The 17337-nt window shown below is 41.0% G+C and overlaps 1 protein-coding gene across 6 annotated transcripts in view; it reads left to right on the forward strand.

Moving 5' to 3' along the window:
• The window catches only part of LOC137623482 (YLP motif-containing protein 1-like), a 199628-nt gene that overhangs the window by 24048 nt on the left and 158243 nt on the right, over window positions 1-17337 (forward strand). For all 6 annotated transcript variants that reach the window (XM_068354350.1, XM_068354315.1, XM_068354336.1 and 3 more), the window contains 2 exons: window positions 16058-16189; window positions 16349-16625. In XM_068354350.1, coding sequence (XP_068210451.1) covers window positions 16058-16189; window positions 16349-16625 — 409 coding nt within the window. The remainder of the gene's footprint in view (window positions 1-16057; window positions 16190-16348; window positions 16626-17337) is intronic.

Here is a 17337-nt window from a genome sequence, read left to right on the forward strand (position 1 = left end):
CAAGAGTTCAGGAGAAAAGAGACCATTTCTGGACGTAAGTGTTCTCAATGGCTACGTCCAGAACACGAAGTTTACCATGGAACACAGAAGACGGTTCTGGCAGCGTTAAGGAAGGGCGATTGGATGGTCTCATTAGATCTCCAAGACGCCTACTTCCATATTCCAATTCACCCCAGCTGCATGCGTTATCTGAGGTTTATGTACGGAAACAAGGTCTTCCAGTTCAGAGCCTTATGTTTCGGTCTCAGCACAGCTCCTCTATCGTTCACCAAAATCATGCTGAATGTGGCAAGCATGCTGCATTCAAGAAGAATCAGGCCCTCCCTGTACCTGGACGATTGGCTTATAACAGCCACCTCAGCCGATTGCTGTTTGAAGGACCTGAAAATGACATTGGAATTGACCAAGGAATTGGGACTCCCAGTGATTTCAAAGAAATCACAGCTGACTCCATCCCAGAAGATTCATTATTTGGGGATGGAGATTCAGAGTTTGAGTTTTCAGGCTTTTCTGTCGCCTGTAAGGATCCAAACAGCGCTCCTAAAACTTCGAGCTTTTATAAAGAAGGACGTCAGTTCAGTGAGGGAATGGATGAGCCTTCTGGGGACTCTCTCATCATTGGAGAAGTTCGTGTCTCTGGGGAGGTTACATTTACGCCTCCTGCAGTTTCACCTCAATTGGCATTGGAAGAAAGGGGACAGTCTCGACAGGGAAAGCATTCCCATCACGACTTCCATAAAAACACATCTTCAGTGGTGGAACAACGAGCACAGACTGCAGGAAGGCCTGTCGTTGAATCAGAAGAGCCCAGAGCTCGTGTTGTTTTCCAACGCCTCAAACTCGGGGTGGGGAGCGACATTAGGGAAGAGGGAGCTCTCGGGTCTATGGACAGTAGAGCAAAAACCTCTCCACTTAAACCAAAAGGAGCTTTTGTCAGTTCATCTGGCCCTCAAAGGCTGGGCAAAGTGGTCCAAATCAATGCGGACAGCACCACAGCTCTAGCCTATATAGCGAAGCAAGGCGGGACCCACTCATGTTCTCTGTACGAGATAGCGAGACCTCTTCTCGTATGGGCAGAGGAAAGGAAAGTGACATTATTGACTTGTTTTATTCAGGGAGTCAAGAATGTAAGTGCTGACAGACTCAGCAGGAGAGATCAGGTTCTCCCCACGGAATGGATGTTACACCCAGAGATCTGCAAGAGTGTGTGGCAGTTATGGGGTCGTCCTCTCGTAGATCTTTTTGCAACCGAAAAGACGAAGAGACTGGAGTGATACTGTTCACCGGTACCGGATCCCTAAGCCATGCACATAGACGCTTTCCTAACGAATTGGTCACACATGGAGGTGTATGCATTTCCACCGTTCAAGATTCTATACAAGGTGATGCAGAAGTTCGTGTCGCACAAAGGAACCAGGATGATTCTAATACCTCCGATCTGGCCGTCAAGAAGCTGGTTTCCAGAGGTACTGGAATGGATGGTAGATGTACCGAGAAGCCTTCCCTTAAGACCAGATCTTCTCAGACAACCTCACTTGGCAAGAAACCACCCAAACCTCCGAGCTCTACGTCTGACTGCCTTCAGACTATCGAAAAACTCCCTAGATCTAGAGGCTTTTGAAGGAGGCAGCCAAGGCTATTGCGAGAGCAAGGAGGCCTTCTACCATCAAGGTGTATCAGTCCAAGTGGGAGTTGTTCAGAGAATAGTGTAGAGTTAATTCGGTTTCTTCATCCAGTACCTCTATAACTCAGATGGCAGATTTCTTCCTAGACCTCAGAAATAAGCGTAACTTCCTGTTCTCTACAGTCAAAGGTTACAGAAGTATGTTGGCGACGGTTTTTAGACACAGAAACTTGAACCTTTACAACAATAAGGACTTGCAGGATCTGTTTAAGTCTTTTGATACCTCAAAGAAAAGACAACTAGAATCGCTTGCATGGAACCTGGATGTGGTTCTTAGATATCTCATGAGTGACAGATTTGAACCTTTACACTCTGCCGCTTTTAAGGATTTAACCTTGAAAACTCTGTTTCTGGTTAGTTTAGCCACTGCTAAAAGCGTTAGTGAAGTTCACGCCTTGAGCAGGAACATTGGTTTCCGAGATGGGAAAGCCATATGCTCCTTACAGTTGGGGTTTTTGGCCAAGAATGAAAAGCTTTCCCGTCCATGGCCGAAGTCTTTTGAGATCCCTAACCTCTATGAGGTGGTGGGAGAAGAGTTGGAGAAAGTGCTCTGCCCTGTAAGAGCATTCGCTTATTTGTTTGTTTGATCTGTGATCACGTGTTTATAACTTGAAAAGGTAAGATTAGAAGGTTTTTCTACCTATTTTAAACCTCACGAAAGCATAATGGCGGGATGTAAACATCTCGTCCATTGATGACGTCACAGCCTTATGACGTAGGCTAAAAGTCTGACTTGCCTTTCTACAAAGATTGATAAGTGAATACAGTACTTTCTTTTGAAGTATTAAGTTATAAATAAAGTTAAAGGATTTTAAGAAAATTTTGTCGTTTTAATAGGATTTCTTTAGATAATCTTCGATCTGTTTTCAAAGATTAACTAGCGTTCAGTTTATTTATGTTACGCAGTTGTCAGTATCGTTACGATATTACGATTTCTCTTTGTAGCGATTTTTATGAATAGTACATTCTTCTTACAAACTCAAGTTTTTTAAGTTGTACTATATAAAAGGAACATTTTATTTTGCAATTAATTGGTCCTTTCAGTATTTTTCTTTAGTAAAAGATTAAAGTAAGTTACAGTTCAGTTAATGTATATACGATGCAGTATTCTTTACAATCGATGTAGCGCACGATTCTGTGTATCGTTGTTTACTTGGTGGTTTTTGGAATACTATAATTGTTCGTATATTAATTCTAGATGTTCCAATGGGTACGGGTGATAATTCGTCTTTTATTGGAACCCCTTAATATAAGGGTTTGTTTTAATTTATAGAGATATTCTTTTCTTATACAGTATATATTAAGGTAATATTTTATATTTAATATTTTGTTGCATTTAGATTGGATTCAGTGACTGCATTCCCATTCAAACCATTGACAGAATTTTAAGTCTCTCTCTACGGGGGTCTTTTTGTTTGAGAGCGCGTATACTTTGGTTTTCAATAATTGTGAAAATATCATTTTTAAATATTTAACTTAGCCGGTGAATATATAATAGCTGCAACTCTGTTGCTCGACAGACAAAAAAAACAGTAAAAACTCGCCAGCGATCGCTATACAGGTTGCGGGTGTGCCCACCAGCGCCAACTGTCGGCCAGATACCATACTCGATGTAAACAAAGACTCAATTTCTTCTCTGTCGACGTGTCGACAAGACGTACTTTTACTCGCTGTAGAACCTGGAGTTTTCTCAACATATTTGGTGAAGTACTTCATTTTGGTTTGAGCTTTCGCAGTGCAGGTGTTTTATCTTCATCTTAAATCTTGAACTCGTTTTGGATAGATTTAATTTTTGGTGACAAAGAGAGTATGGACTTTCTTTGACTTTTAAATGGCCGACCCTTCCCTTAGACGGAAGTGTGTTTAGGCTTTTAGTAATTATCTTATCACGTTATAAATTAATTATAGATTTTCCTCTATATATTTTATATCTCACCGCCTTTATTAGGCCTCTTCGATTAACTTTCCATTTATAATAAACATAAAAAAAAAAAAAAAATTTTAATGTTTTGTTTATATGCGACCTTTCCTGAGAGTAGGCGGTCCTAACTTGGAAACCGAAGTTAAACAACGTTGAGCCCTTTCAATCGTAAATAGCTTTTAAAGAGCTAATGATTTAAAACTTTTTAAATGAATATTTTTAATAAATATTTTATGAAAGAATTTCTTTGAATAGTCTTCGTACTGTTTTCAAAGATGAACTAACGTTTAGTTTATTTATGCTACGCAGTTTGCGCTCTATCGTTACGATAGAGAGAGAGAGTATCACGGTTTCACTTTGCAGAAAGAGTAAATCGATTCTGACGTTTTGTTCATTCTTCTTTCAAAGCTTAAATGTTTTAAATTCTATTTCAAAGGAACTCTTTAATTGAAAAATCTTTCAGTTTTTTCCTTTGGTCAAATAACATGTTTTTTTGACGAAATGTAATTGGGCTCTTCTCTTAGGTGCGAAATCAAGAGAGAAAGAGAGAGAGAGAGATAGAGACGGAGGGAGAGAGAGGAGAGAAAACGTTCCGTTCAAGCGGGTAACGTTGTTCTCGAGTTACTCTCGTCCCTAGTCTCTGTACGGGGAGAAAGGATAAAACGTTTTTAGTTTTATTCTCGTCTCCAGGCAATGTACGGTGAGAGATTGAAAACGTAGTTTTGAATGAACTAGTGTTTCTTCTCTTCACCAACCACTGAATTTTTTTTTTATCTTAAAAGATGTTTACTGTTTTTTTGCTGGTATTAATGTGCTTGCATTATACGACTGATTTCGCATTTACTACCTTTTGATGAGGGTAGAATTGCGTGCTTCAGGTAGAAATCAGTAAAAGTTTCGATTTCAGTGAAATAAGTGCAAAACAGAAAATCGTAGTGATAAAGTAATATTGCGCAAAGTGTTACAGTGTTGCGTCCGAGGGTTAGTCTGTTCGTGCCTGTCGTTCACCTAGTCCGGGACCTCTTGCAAGCTCCCAAGCCCAGGGGAGAAGTAATGTCGTACGACTTATGGGTTCGAGAGGCCTTGATCAGCGAACAGACGTTTCCCTCTATGGTATCGGGTGTATCTTACCAAGATCTCCCCTACCATAAGGCGAGAGAGACAATTTTCTCCTCGTCATCCGAAGGCTTTTCGCATAAGAAACCGTGGAACAAGGTTTCGAGGCCCTTAAGCGAAAGTCAGTCCTTTCAGGACAGGTCCAGCGTCCTGGTTGCAGCCATTAGGACAGCTCTGACCCTATGCAGTCATCGGAAAACTGCTCGCCGCCTAACAAAAGCGTAACACAGACTCCGAGAGTCTTTTTTTGTTGGCAAAGTGTTGCGGTCACAGACGTTACCCTCGTCTCTTACCGCAACCATTTCCGTTGATCCTAAATGGGTTGTACGGCAAGACATGCAGAATAAGCTTGCCTCCCTTATGGAAGACTATTCTGCCGATTAGTCCGTTGAGCCTAGCCGTTTATCTCATCGAGATCCTGGCTTTCAGCCAACCTAACGTTCCTTTGTGCGTCCTGTTGACGTTGGCGTAGCTAAGTCACGTCAGTCAGGTTGTTTAGAACCACACTCGATGCGGTCTCGTGTGGATTTTCAGCCACATTTGGACGTTAGGCCACTTGCTGATGCTCCTGTTGACGTTCAGGACGTTCGCTAACAATCGGAGTTGACTTGTTTTGACGCTGTGCGTCAACCTCCGCATTCTAGAGTTGTTTTGACTGCTCAGTCTAGGCAGTCAAAGCAGTCTCGAGTGGACGCTGTGCGTCCTCACGCACCTGTTGTTGTTGACAGTTCACAGACTGTCAAGCAGTTACATGACGTTGCGTCCTAGTCTCTCGCACCTGTTGTTGTTGACAGTTCACAGACTGTCAAGCAGTTACATGACGTTGCGTCCTGGTCCGCTACTAATGCACCAGTGCGTGTGGACTCTGCTTGTAAAGCATTGCCACCACGGTAGGTCTCTCCCTTGCTTGAGACTCAGCTATTATCGGACAAGGTTCCTTTAGATGAGGAAGTTGCTGTTCCCCCTCCTACTGATATTCCCTTGAGGACTCTGTCAGACGGAGAGGAGCCTAAAGCTGCTTAGCCCTCTATGGACTTTAATTAAATCATGCTGATTTTTAAGGATCTTTGTCCGGATCTTTTTGTAACTGCTGCTCCTCGTTCGCCTAAACGTCAGAGCTTACACTAGGCCTAGCTACTTCGAAGCCGTTGTTTATAAGCTAGTGCTCTCTCGCTCTCCTAGAGAGCTTTACGTTTGCTAGGCGACTGGTTTATCACCAGGAGGAGTTTGGGGGATACAGCCTTTGCTTTCCCTTCTTTTAAACTGGCTTATAGAGCGAGAGTCTGATATGACACGAGAGAAGTTCTCGGCTTGGGAGTTCCTGCCTCTGCCCAGATAGACTTCTCAAATCTCGTAGACTCTCCCTGGCGCCTGGCCATGAGACGCTCCAAGATTTTACAGGTCAACTTCACAGCTGTTTTCGAGCCTTTGAAGTTTTGCTGTACAATTATGTCATGCATAAACAAGGCTTTCAGGGATGGCTCCAATGATCTGACAGCCACGTTCTCTGCAGGGACAAGTCCCTCAGGGATGGCTCCATGATTTGGCAGCCATGTTCACTGCAGGAGTACGTAAGAGGCAAGTGCGCTCAATGTGTTCATTGTCAAGACAAACTTCACGATGAAGTCTACCAGGCTGTCTTGACAGCATTTATGGAAGGCGACTGGATGGTCTCTCTCGACCTTCAGGAGGCATACTTCCACATTCCTATACACCCGGATTCCCAACCGTTTCTGAGGTTTGTTCACAGGAATGTGGGGTACCAGTTTCGAGCTATCGGAGATCAGAGCCTCCCTGTACTTGGACGACTGGCTTCTCAGAGCCTCTTCCAGTCATCGCTGTCTGAAGGATCTCAATTGGACTCTAGATCTGGCCAAGGAATTGGGACTCCTAGTCAATTTGGAAAAGTCACAGCTGGTCCCATCCCAAACTATTCTGTATTTAGGGATGGAGATTCACAGTCAAGTTTTTCGGGCTTTTCCGTCGGCCCCCAGAATAGATCAAGCCCTGTTCTCCATCCAGAAGATGCTGAAGAAATAACGCTGCTCAGTCAGGCTGTGGATGAGTCTGGTAGGGACGCTATCATCCCTGGAGCAATTTGTCTCGCTAGGAAGGCTACACCTCCGTCCTCTTCAATTCCATCTGGCTTTTCACTGGAAAAAGGACAAGACGCTAGAGGCGGTCTCGATCCCGATTTCCGAAAAGATAAAGTCTTGTCTGACTTGGTGGAAGGACAATATCAGCCTACGAGAGGGTCTTCCCCTGGCAGTTCAGATACCCAACCACGTTCTCTTCTCGGACGCATCGGACTTGGGCTGGGGCGCGACGCTGGACGGTCGGGAATGCTCAGGTCTGTGGAACTCGAGTCAGAGGAGCATGCATATCAACAGCAAGGAGCTTTTGGCGGTTCATCTGGCCTTGATAAGCTTCGAGAATCTCCTTCGAGGCAAGGTGGTGGAGGTAAACTCGGACAACACCACGGCCTTGGCGTACATTTACAAACAGGGAGGTACCCACTCACTGACTTTGTACGAGGTCGCAAGGGACCTGCTCATCTTGTCAAAAGATCGAGGCATCTCCCTAGTAACGAGGTTCATCCAGGGCGACTTGAACGTCCTAGCAGATTGTCTCAGTCGGAAAGGTCAAGTAATTCCAATCGAATGGACCCTCCACAAGGATGTGTGCAAGAGACTTTGGTCGACTTGGGGTCAACCCACCATAGATCTCTTTGCAACCTCGCTGACCAAGAGGCTTCCAATCTATTGCTCTCCAGTCCCGGACCCAGCAGCAATACATATAGATGCCTTCCTCCTAGATTGGTCACATCTGGATCTTTACGCATTCCCACCATTCAAGATTGTCAACAAGGTACTGCAGAAGTTCGCCTCTCACGAAGGGACAAGGTTGACGTTAGTTGCTCCCCTCTGGCCCGCGAGAGAATGGTTCACCGAGGTACTTCGATGGTTAGTAGACGTTCCCAGAAGTCTTCCTCTAAGAGTAGACCTTCTACGTCAGCCACACGTAAAGAAGGTACACCAAAGCCTCCACGCTCTTCGTCTGACTACCTTCAGACTATCGAAAGACTCTCGAGAGCTAGAGGCTTTTCGAAGGAGGCAGCCAGTGCGATTGCTAGAGCAAGGAGAGCTTCTACCATTAGAGTCTACCAATCGAAGTGGGAAGTCTTCCGAGACTGGTGCAAGTCAGTTTCTGTATCCTCGACCAGTACCTCTGTAGCCCAAATAGCTGATTTTCTCTTATACCTGAGAAAAGGACGATCCCTTTCAGCTCCCACTATCAAGGGCTACAGAAGCATGTTGGCATCGGTCTTCCGGCATAGAGGCTTAGATCTTTCCAACAATAAAGATCTGCAAGACCTCCTTAAGTCTTTCGAGACCACTAAGGAGCGTCGTTTGGCTACTCCTGGGTGGAATTTAGATGTGGTCCTAAGATTCCTCATGTCAGACAGGTTTGAGCCTTTACAGTCAGCCTCCCTGAAAGATCTCACTCTTAAGACTCTTTTCCTGGTATGCTTAGCCTCAGCTAAAAGAGTCAGTGAGATTCATGCCTTCAGCAAGAACATCGGATTTTCGTCAGAAAAAGCCACTTGTTCTCTGCAACTTGGTTTTCTAGCCAAAAATGAGCTACCTTCTCGTCCTTGGCCTAAATCTTTCGATATTCCCAGCTTATCGGAGATCGTAGGCAATGAACTAGAAAGAGTCTTATGCCCTGTTAGAGCTCTTAAGTTCTACTTAGCTTGTACTAAACCTTTACGAGGCCAATCTGAAGCGTTATGGTGTTCGGTTAAGAAACCATCCTTGCCTATGTCAAAGAATGCTTTGTCATGTTTTATCAGATTGTTAATACGAGAAGCTCATTCACACTTGAGTGAGGAAGACCGATCTTTGCTTAAGGTTAAGACGCACGAGGTTAGAGCTGTAACAACTTCCGTGGCCTTTAAGCAAAATAGATCTCTGCAAAGTATCATGGACGCAACCTATTGGAGAAGCAAGTCAGTGTTCGCGTCATGTTACTTAAAAGGTGTCCAGTCTCTTTACGAGAACTGCTACACACTGGGACCATTCGTAGCAGCGAGTGCAGTAGTGGGTGAGGGCTCAACCACTACAATTCCCTAATTCCATATCCTTTTAATCTGTCTCTTGAAATGTTTTAATGTTTTTATGGGTTGTCCGGAAGGCTAAGAAGCCTTTCGCATCCTGGTTGATTTGGCGGGTGGTCAAAGTCATTTCTTGAGAGCGCCCAGATTAGGGGTTTGATGAGGTCCTGTTGTATGGGTTGCAGCCCTTGATACTTCAGCTCCTGGGGGTCTGTCAGCATCCTAAGAGGATCGCGGGGCTCCGTAAGGAAGACGTACTTACAAGGCAGAGTAATCGTCTAAGTCGACTTCCTTACCAGGTACCTATTTATTTTGGTTTTGTTATATTGATAACTGTCAAAATGAAATAAAAAAAACTCTTAGCTTATACGATGTAAACATATTTAACTGGTCTCTACCCACCACCCTGGGTGTGAATCAGCTATTATATATTCACCGGCTAAGTTAAATATTTAAAAATGATATTTTAATTATAAAATAAATTTTTGAATATACTTACCCGGTGAATATATAAATTAAACGACCCTCCCTTCCTCCCCAATAGAGACGCAGTGGGATGAGAAGAAATTGAGTCTTTGTTTACATCGAGAGAGTGGTATCTGGCCGACAGTTGGCACTGGTGGGCACACCCGCAACCTGTATAGTGATCGCTGGCGAGTTTTTACTGTTTTTTTTGTCTGTCGAGCAACAGAGTTGCAGCTATTATATATTCACTGGGTAAGTATATTCAAAAATTTATTTTATAATTAAAATATCATTTTTACCAAAGAGTAAAATGGTCAAACCGTAACCTTTCTGCCTAGTGTTTGGGATACAGAAGTGGATTTTAGCTGGGATAAAGATAAGAAGGCCATCATCAGCAGTTGTGTGTGGGTGGTTCATATGCTGCACAGCAATTCAGCTCCCTGCTATATAAACATACTGTAATTAAGCAGAGTATTATTTGTATTTTTAAATAGATGTTTTACTGATATGTTTTCAAAAAGCTGTAACAAATGTATACCCCCGTTGTTGTCAGATGTCACAACTGACTAAAACGTAAACATGTAATGTTTTCAGTTATTTAACTATTAGAGTGACATGAATTTACAAAATAAATATTGTTGAAAAGGTACATCTGATACTACCATGCAAACTACAAACACCACTCTAGTTTACACCTTTGTTATTGGTATTGAAAATGACTGTGATACAGGATTTGTAATGAGGTTATGAATGTTCGGTTAAGCATTCCATTATCATTCTGATTACTAGCTAACCTACAACCCCAGTTGGAAAAGCAGGATGCTATAATCCCAAGGGCTTTAACAGGGAAAAATAGGCCTGTGGGGAAAGGAAATAAACTTTGAGAATGATAAATAAAGAATATGAAAAATCTTAAGATCAGTAACAACGTTGAAATAAGCTATTTATAAGCTATGAAGAGAGACTTACGTCAGCTCGTGCTTTGACATTATTGTCCAACAAATGAGCACAGACCTTTTTTATACCTCTACCAGAGACTGCAACAATGCTGTATTGCAACTTCATCTTCACAATACAACATAAATGGTTTCCAGACCTAACTTATTGAAAATAACTACAAACAACTTCTTTGTATGCTCTGGAGAGTTGTCTATGGCTTCCCCACAACCTGTTGAAGGACTATCAGCCATAACTGTGCATATAGTCCCAGAGCTCGGGGGGTTTTATTTATGTTTTTGAGTGCAAAAGGTCTGTTAGTTGTTTCTATAGTAAAATTTTCTCAGGAATTCAAAAATCTATTTCTTACAAACACAGCGGTAGCCATTTTTTCAGAAATGCACATTGAATATGGGTACCCCTTGTGAAAATGAACTTTCTCTATGGCGCCTCCCAATGTCATACATTTCAATTTAAATTTTCATTTCCCAAATGTTAATGTATGAAGTGCCTCCAAATAATCATATTTTGGTAACGATACCTTTTTATGATTCATTTGATGTGACTAATGTAGGATTATTTTGTTGTTTTTTAAATTTCAGATTATCAAAGATGTCACGGAAAGTTATTGTGAATAAGTGTCATTTTGTAATTTTCTCTTTTTCGGATTTTCTACCAATGAAATGCCAATATATTGTTGTACATGCAATTGAAATAACTTATTCTTTCTAATGTCTCAAGGCATGTTTATTTTGAACATTAACATATCATAGCTTTCAATTGTTTGTAATGCAAATTAGATGTGTACACAAACAAATAATTGCGTTTTGAATTATACCAAGAAGTGGATGATAATTTAAACTACAACATAGCATTACTTTTGGTGTTGCAATGAAATAGTTAAATATGCAAAGGTCATGGCCCATTGGCATAGTAGTATCTAAATATTTTAATGCTATCATGCTGGCAGCAAACTGTTCTCTATGTATCCTAATTAAATCATTCATTTCATGATGACACAAAGTTTACTGTCCATCATCAAAGTCAGATTCATCACTAGAGTCAAACTGAGTTTGATTATCAGTCACATCTATGTTGATGTCATCTTCTGTATCATGACTAAGAAAACGCACCACACTCTGTGGAAGTTGGTTTCCATTAAACCAGTCAATAACAAATGAGTTGCCGACCAGTTTCCATCCGTGTTCCTCGGCTCGAGTTGTGCACGGTTGAGGACGTTTGCCATTTTTCCACATGGCAGCAACATAGTTGGTTCTGTAGATTTTATTGAGCAGGACTTTCTGACATGGTGGCATGCTGCTAGGATTAATTCCTTGAATTTTTTCTAAAGAATTTTCATTCCTCTTTGGTGCATACTTCTGTTAGAAAAGAGCAAATCTAGCATCATTGATGCTGTTGAGTTTGGGCAAACCATACAATGCACAAGTGAACTTTTCAATGGCAGCCAAACCTTCAGGAGTGACTACAGCATTAACCCCAAGGTTTGCAAAAGCTTCCTTAAAACTTTCATGCTTCATAATCAACTTCAAGGCTTTCAACTTTCCTTTGCTCATAAATGATGATGTGTAGTCTGAACCAGTGAAGGCATGCAATGCTGGTAAAGCATCAATCATGGCTCGATCCATATGATCCACCAGCTGTGAGATGTTAATGTGTCTCCTTGTGTTGTTACTGCTAAGGCCAGCGTCCATCCAAATAGTGAAACTGCTGGCATTCGTATGATTTGCAATGTGATACAGGAGCAAAATAAACACATCTGTGTCCGAACTTCTGATGACTACTGAAGAACATCTGTTCTTTTCGAGGATGTGATGTAGATGGTACATAATCCATGTATCAGCTTCTTCATGGAGACATCTGAGCTGTGGGATCTTTTCTCTGTGGACTTTTCCGTCCCTGGCATTGAAGGAGTAGCAGGTTTTATCAAGAGTGAGATAGACTGTGACCAGCCAAGATATCTATATCTGTGTGTTCAGTCCAATCTGACAGGAGGAACTGAAAAAATGCTGTCTTGAAAGCCGATGACCGCAATGCCTTCTGCCAGTCTTTTGGACACTTCTGCTTTGGCCCTGCTATGTTGCATCGTCATTTCCACGTTTTGAGTGTTCCACATCTTTAATAGAAGGAGTGATGTAGGTGTCACAAACCAAATCTATTCGATGAGACGGCATCTGGCACAACCGACAGATGAGTAGCTGAGCCAATTCCCCAAATGTTGGTGGTAAATTCTGAAGTGTGTGTAACAAGAACATGGCGTCGATGATGGTAATGTCCGTTTCACTAGGTGGGGGTGTGCTGTCTACCATGCCTTCAATCTTGTGAAGGAGCTTGGCCTTATCTGTTTTGTTGATGCTTCCGTCAACATGTGCCAATGATAGGGGTACGGGTGTGAGAGGGTAGGTAAAGACTAGCTCTAGGTCAACATTCTGTGTGGTACTAAGGTAGAGAAGACATCCAAACAAATCTCTGGTGCCCTTTAATTCAATAACCTTCATATCATTACTGATTTTACTCTTGAGAGCTATGGATGCAAAGTTTTTGATTTTGGGTCGTGGTGTTGGTTGTTCAAATCTTGTAGGATCCCCAAAGCAGCCATTTGCAAACTCGTCACACCAAGCTTGACCAGTCTTCGTGCAATTTACCAAGTCATTCTTGATGTCCTCAGGTACACTTTTCCCAGTTGTCAGGCAATATAGATTTGGGTCATTAGGAAGGTTGAATGGGTTAACACGGGCCTCTATGTTGTTCACAAGAGCCTGCAGATCATCATTGTCCCTTTTAACCCGATAAGACTTGAGTTCCTTTGCTGTGTCATCGGTGGACTTTAAACCTGCTTTCAAGAACAATGTTCCTACAATGGCACTCCTTGCTGCACGGGTGATCATCCATCGTTTTCTTGCTCCCTTTGCTGTGGTGAATGCAGTAATACCAGTCTGACGAGATGTTTTGTCAATGTATTGTTTTAGCTCAATGAAAGCAGTCTTATGGGCTTGTGATTTTTCGGATGCATGATTGAATGTCACCAGTTCTCTCTGGGCACGTTGCAGGTAAGATTTTCTGTAGGAGTGGTGATATTTGACCTCTTTAGAGATGAGGTCAATACCAGCAATTTTTGCTAAAAGCTGTCCATCACACAGTGTCTGTGCTGCATCTTGGATACTTTGGGCACTCACAATGGTTTCACAGTTGCCTAGTCTTTCTTTTGGCTTTTTTTTTCCTGCTGACTTTTCACTGCAGTTACAGAACAAGCATAGTTTTGGGAAAATTCCTTTGCTAGATGCTGGGTTATGTTCAATGCTGGATCGTAAGAATTTTCAGATGTATTTGCCTTTGCATGTAAATTGTCTGGTATGGCCTGACGAACAGCAGTGAAACTTTTATAACATTGAGAGTGATACCCATCTGTATCACCATAATAGTCAGGAAGCTTAACTGAAAGGTATTTTGAATCTTTGAATAATTTTCGCCGTGCACCATCAGCGTGTTTGACTTTCTCCCATGAATCTGGATCAAATGTCTTTACCTCATCCATGCATTTTCCAGTGGTATGGAGAATACAAGAGATCTTATTTGCCATTTTCTACGCTACACTAATAACCTGAAAGCACAAATAATATTTATGCGACATCACCATCACCATTACCACCACCTTAACTACCTACGATTGACTTACTTAACTACCATTAATAAAGCCATCCAACAGCTCCAGATTCAGGTAAACCTAGTAAAGCAGATTTGAAATATACATTACAAGAAAATAGGATGAATTTGCAGATAAACCCAGATAGAAATCAAGGATTAAGCAAAAGAAACTGTGGTTTATAAGAAATGTTTAAAGTTATCCAAATATCAACATAATTAACAATGCAATTGTATGCCCATTCATTAATGCATTGCTCATCTTAACTACATCATGATAGATTTCAAAATGTTTTTAAAAAACATGATGGATGAGAAATATAGGCCACAACAGTACCCAAAAGATAATGAGCATTTCTTTTGTATATAATATGAAAAAAGAGAGAAAATTACAGAATTCACTTGTTCGCGACAACTTTTGGCGACATCTAGGCTTATCTGAAAGAACAAAAATCAAAACAATCTAACATTATTCACCCCAAATGAAGCATAATAAGGTATTCTTAACATAAAATAATTATTTGGAGGCATTATATACATTTAAATTTGGGAAATGCGCATTTAAATTAATATGTATGGAATTGCTCTTTTTCACAAGGGGTACCCATCTTTAACATCAGTTTCTGAGGAAACGGCTACCACTGTGTTTGTAAGAAATAAATTTTTGAATTGCTGAGAAAATTCTACTATAGAAACAACTAACACCTTTTGCACTCAAAAACATAAATAAAACCCTCCGAGCTCTGGGACTAATAACTAAGCACTGGCCAGGCCCTGTCAGTTTAATACCATATGTTGGGCTGATATGAGGCAAGGACTATCAGCCATAACTGTGCATAACTAAGCACTGGCCAGGCCCTGTCAGCCTAAATAACCTATGTTGGGCTGATATTGCTGGAGTCATCTCCCTCTCTCCTGTACTGGAGTGACATATTCCAGGGAAGAAAAAGAACCAACTAGTTTGTGTCTAGGGGGAGTTCCTACCTATTAAAGATACATTGTATTTTAAAGGACAAAAGTTGTACATTATACACAGGAACAAATAAGAAATTGAATATTGCTTTTCTATTTTGTCTAGTTGTACAAACGTGAGTCCTTTAATGGTAAACCTCCCACCTCAACCACCTCTTTCAATCCAGAGCCGAAGGTCAAAATTTAAGACTCCATGAGGAGAGTGGGTGGGGCTAAATTGCCTGCGCTCACCACCACCGGTTAACTACCTCCTTAATGATTTTAGTAGCTGTTCCATCTCTCCTGAAGATATTCCCTATTTTAAAAGACTGGTTTGTATAGCTCGGAAAAATATAAAACTACTTTAAAAATTTTGCCCGTTAGTGGTAGTTGAATCATCGTGAGGGATAAGATAAATAGAATTGGCTTAAAATTTAGTTAGGATTTACAATATTTTTTAAACTAAGTTACAGCTGTAAGAAGTTCCTGTAAGGCTAGTGATTTGTTAAGTCAAGCCATACTCAATGCACTGAGAAATGGACGATAAGTGAGGGCACCATTTTTTAAAATTCAAGCTCCGTTTTCTGTATAAAGGTGTCCCTTATGAGGGGCAGCCCTCCAATCCTCATATGTCGGATGCTACTGCTACACACACTGTGACACGCACACTCTTGTGTTGGACTATTCTCCTGCTTCAAGCTTGCCAAATAGCCATCTTCATAGCCAGGCCAAGGCCGTTATCTACAACATGAACAGGTAGCTTCTTGGAAGAAAAGGGGAATAGAGAGAAATGATTTCAGAAATACAAATTTAAATAGAAGCAGAGGGAGACAAAAAGAGAGTAAATGGGGTGGTGTTGGAGAACGGTCCAGTAATCTGTGGAGACGTGGCACCAGCGGGGAAATGAATCTATTTAAAACCAGGACCACTCCCTTATTGTCCATTTCTCACTTTATTAAGTATACTGTAGTACAATAAATTAATATTTACAGTTTTGTTCTTATTAATTAGCTTATACAAGTAAAGCATGGTTTTTAAAAGACCCAAGGCATGATTGTGAAGAGCCCCATGTTGTTGATATTGAAATTGATTACAATTTCCCAAGTACTGCTTTCTGTGCCGGGAAAGAATTCAAATGTATGCAGCATATAGATATTTTTATGGTTTGCAACAAATGAATACATATAAAAAGTTGTGATTTTCCATTCAGGAGCACATGAGTAGCTTACAAGAGCAAGCCCAGCAGTATGCTGCATACTCACAACAGCAGGACCAGCATCAACAACAATGGCAGCAGCAAGCTGGTTCTGCAGCAAATCCTTGGATGTGGGGTCAGCCGGGGGTAAGTAAACTCGTATAAATTTCTTATATTTCTCACAAAATTAACTTTCTTTTATTTAAAAAAAAAACCAATGTATATTGTGTTATTTTGCATACATTAGTTTATGATATCTGTTGAAATAAGAATTATAATTTAAATAAAATGTTGCAATATTTTCAGATGTATGGAATGTATGGCATGTACGGTGACCCTTCAGCAGCAGCTGCTATGTCATGGATGTCCGTCCCTCCGCCAGCCGTAGCATCTGTACCAAACACAAGTGTTCCTCCTCCAAGTCATAATGCAAGTGGGACTGCAGCTTCTTCAGCCCCTGCAATGGATGCAAAACCTCCCGCGGGGCCCCCACCATCTGCCCCACCTCCACCAGAAGACCCACCGCCACCCCCTCCACCAGATGAACATAAGGAAAAGATTGGTGCTGGTGTCGCAGCCACTGGTAAGTGGTTTCGTATTAGCGTGTGTGTACTGCAATTTTACGATTGCTGTACTTTTCATAAAGATATCTTTAAGTTTTCTAACATAAGATTCATCTTTGAAGTGATTTCATTACTGCAGAAGTTTTGACAATCAAAATTTTTTTTTATAGTTTATTGATAATGAATATACTGTACTTCTCCTTATAATAAAAAAGTAATGTAAAATTATTTAGCCACAGGTGGTACTTCTCACTGTTAATAGTCATACTACATCATACCATCTGCCCCTCTCTTAAATGATCTTACATCATCCTCAACATGCTCCTTGCCACGTCAACAAAATACTTTCAAGTTACAATAATTGTATATCTATCAGGTGATAGGATTCATATCCCTTTTGATAGGATTCAAATTTTTTCTAAAGACTTTTTATGTCATTAGTTTTTCAAATCATTAATAGTACCATTTCCATAGGTTATTTGTTATGAATATTTCAATTACAGTATAAAGATAAAGTACATTATAGTATATAGTTATCTAAAAAAGTTTGGAAGGTATAAACTTTAATCTTAGTTCCTTCAAACCTGAATTATTTATACTTTATATCCTTGGTTTGGAATGTTCTAGTTGTTAGTACCAATTGTGTTTTTTTTTGCTCCTCCTTCAACGAGATTCCCTTTTGCTTTTCTTTGCCTTTCAACTGTAGACTCGAAGTATATATTTTTGCTCCTA

The sequence above is a fragment of the Palaemon carinicauda genome, chromosome 2, assembly GCF_036898095.1.
Source record: "Palaemon carinicauda isolate YSFRI2023 chromosome 2, ASM3689809v2, whole genome shotgun sequence".
In the NCBI taxonomy this organism is placed as follows: domain Eukaryota; kingdom Metazoa; phylum Arthropoda; class Malacostraca; order Decapoda; family Palaemonidae; genus Palaemon; species Palaemon carinicauda.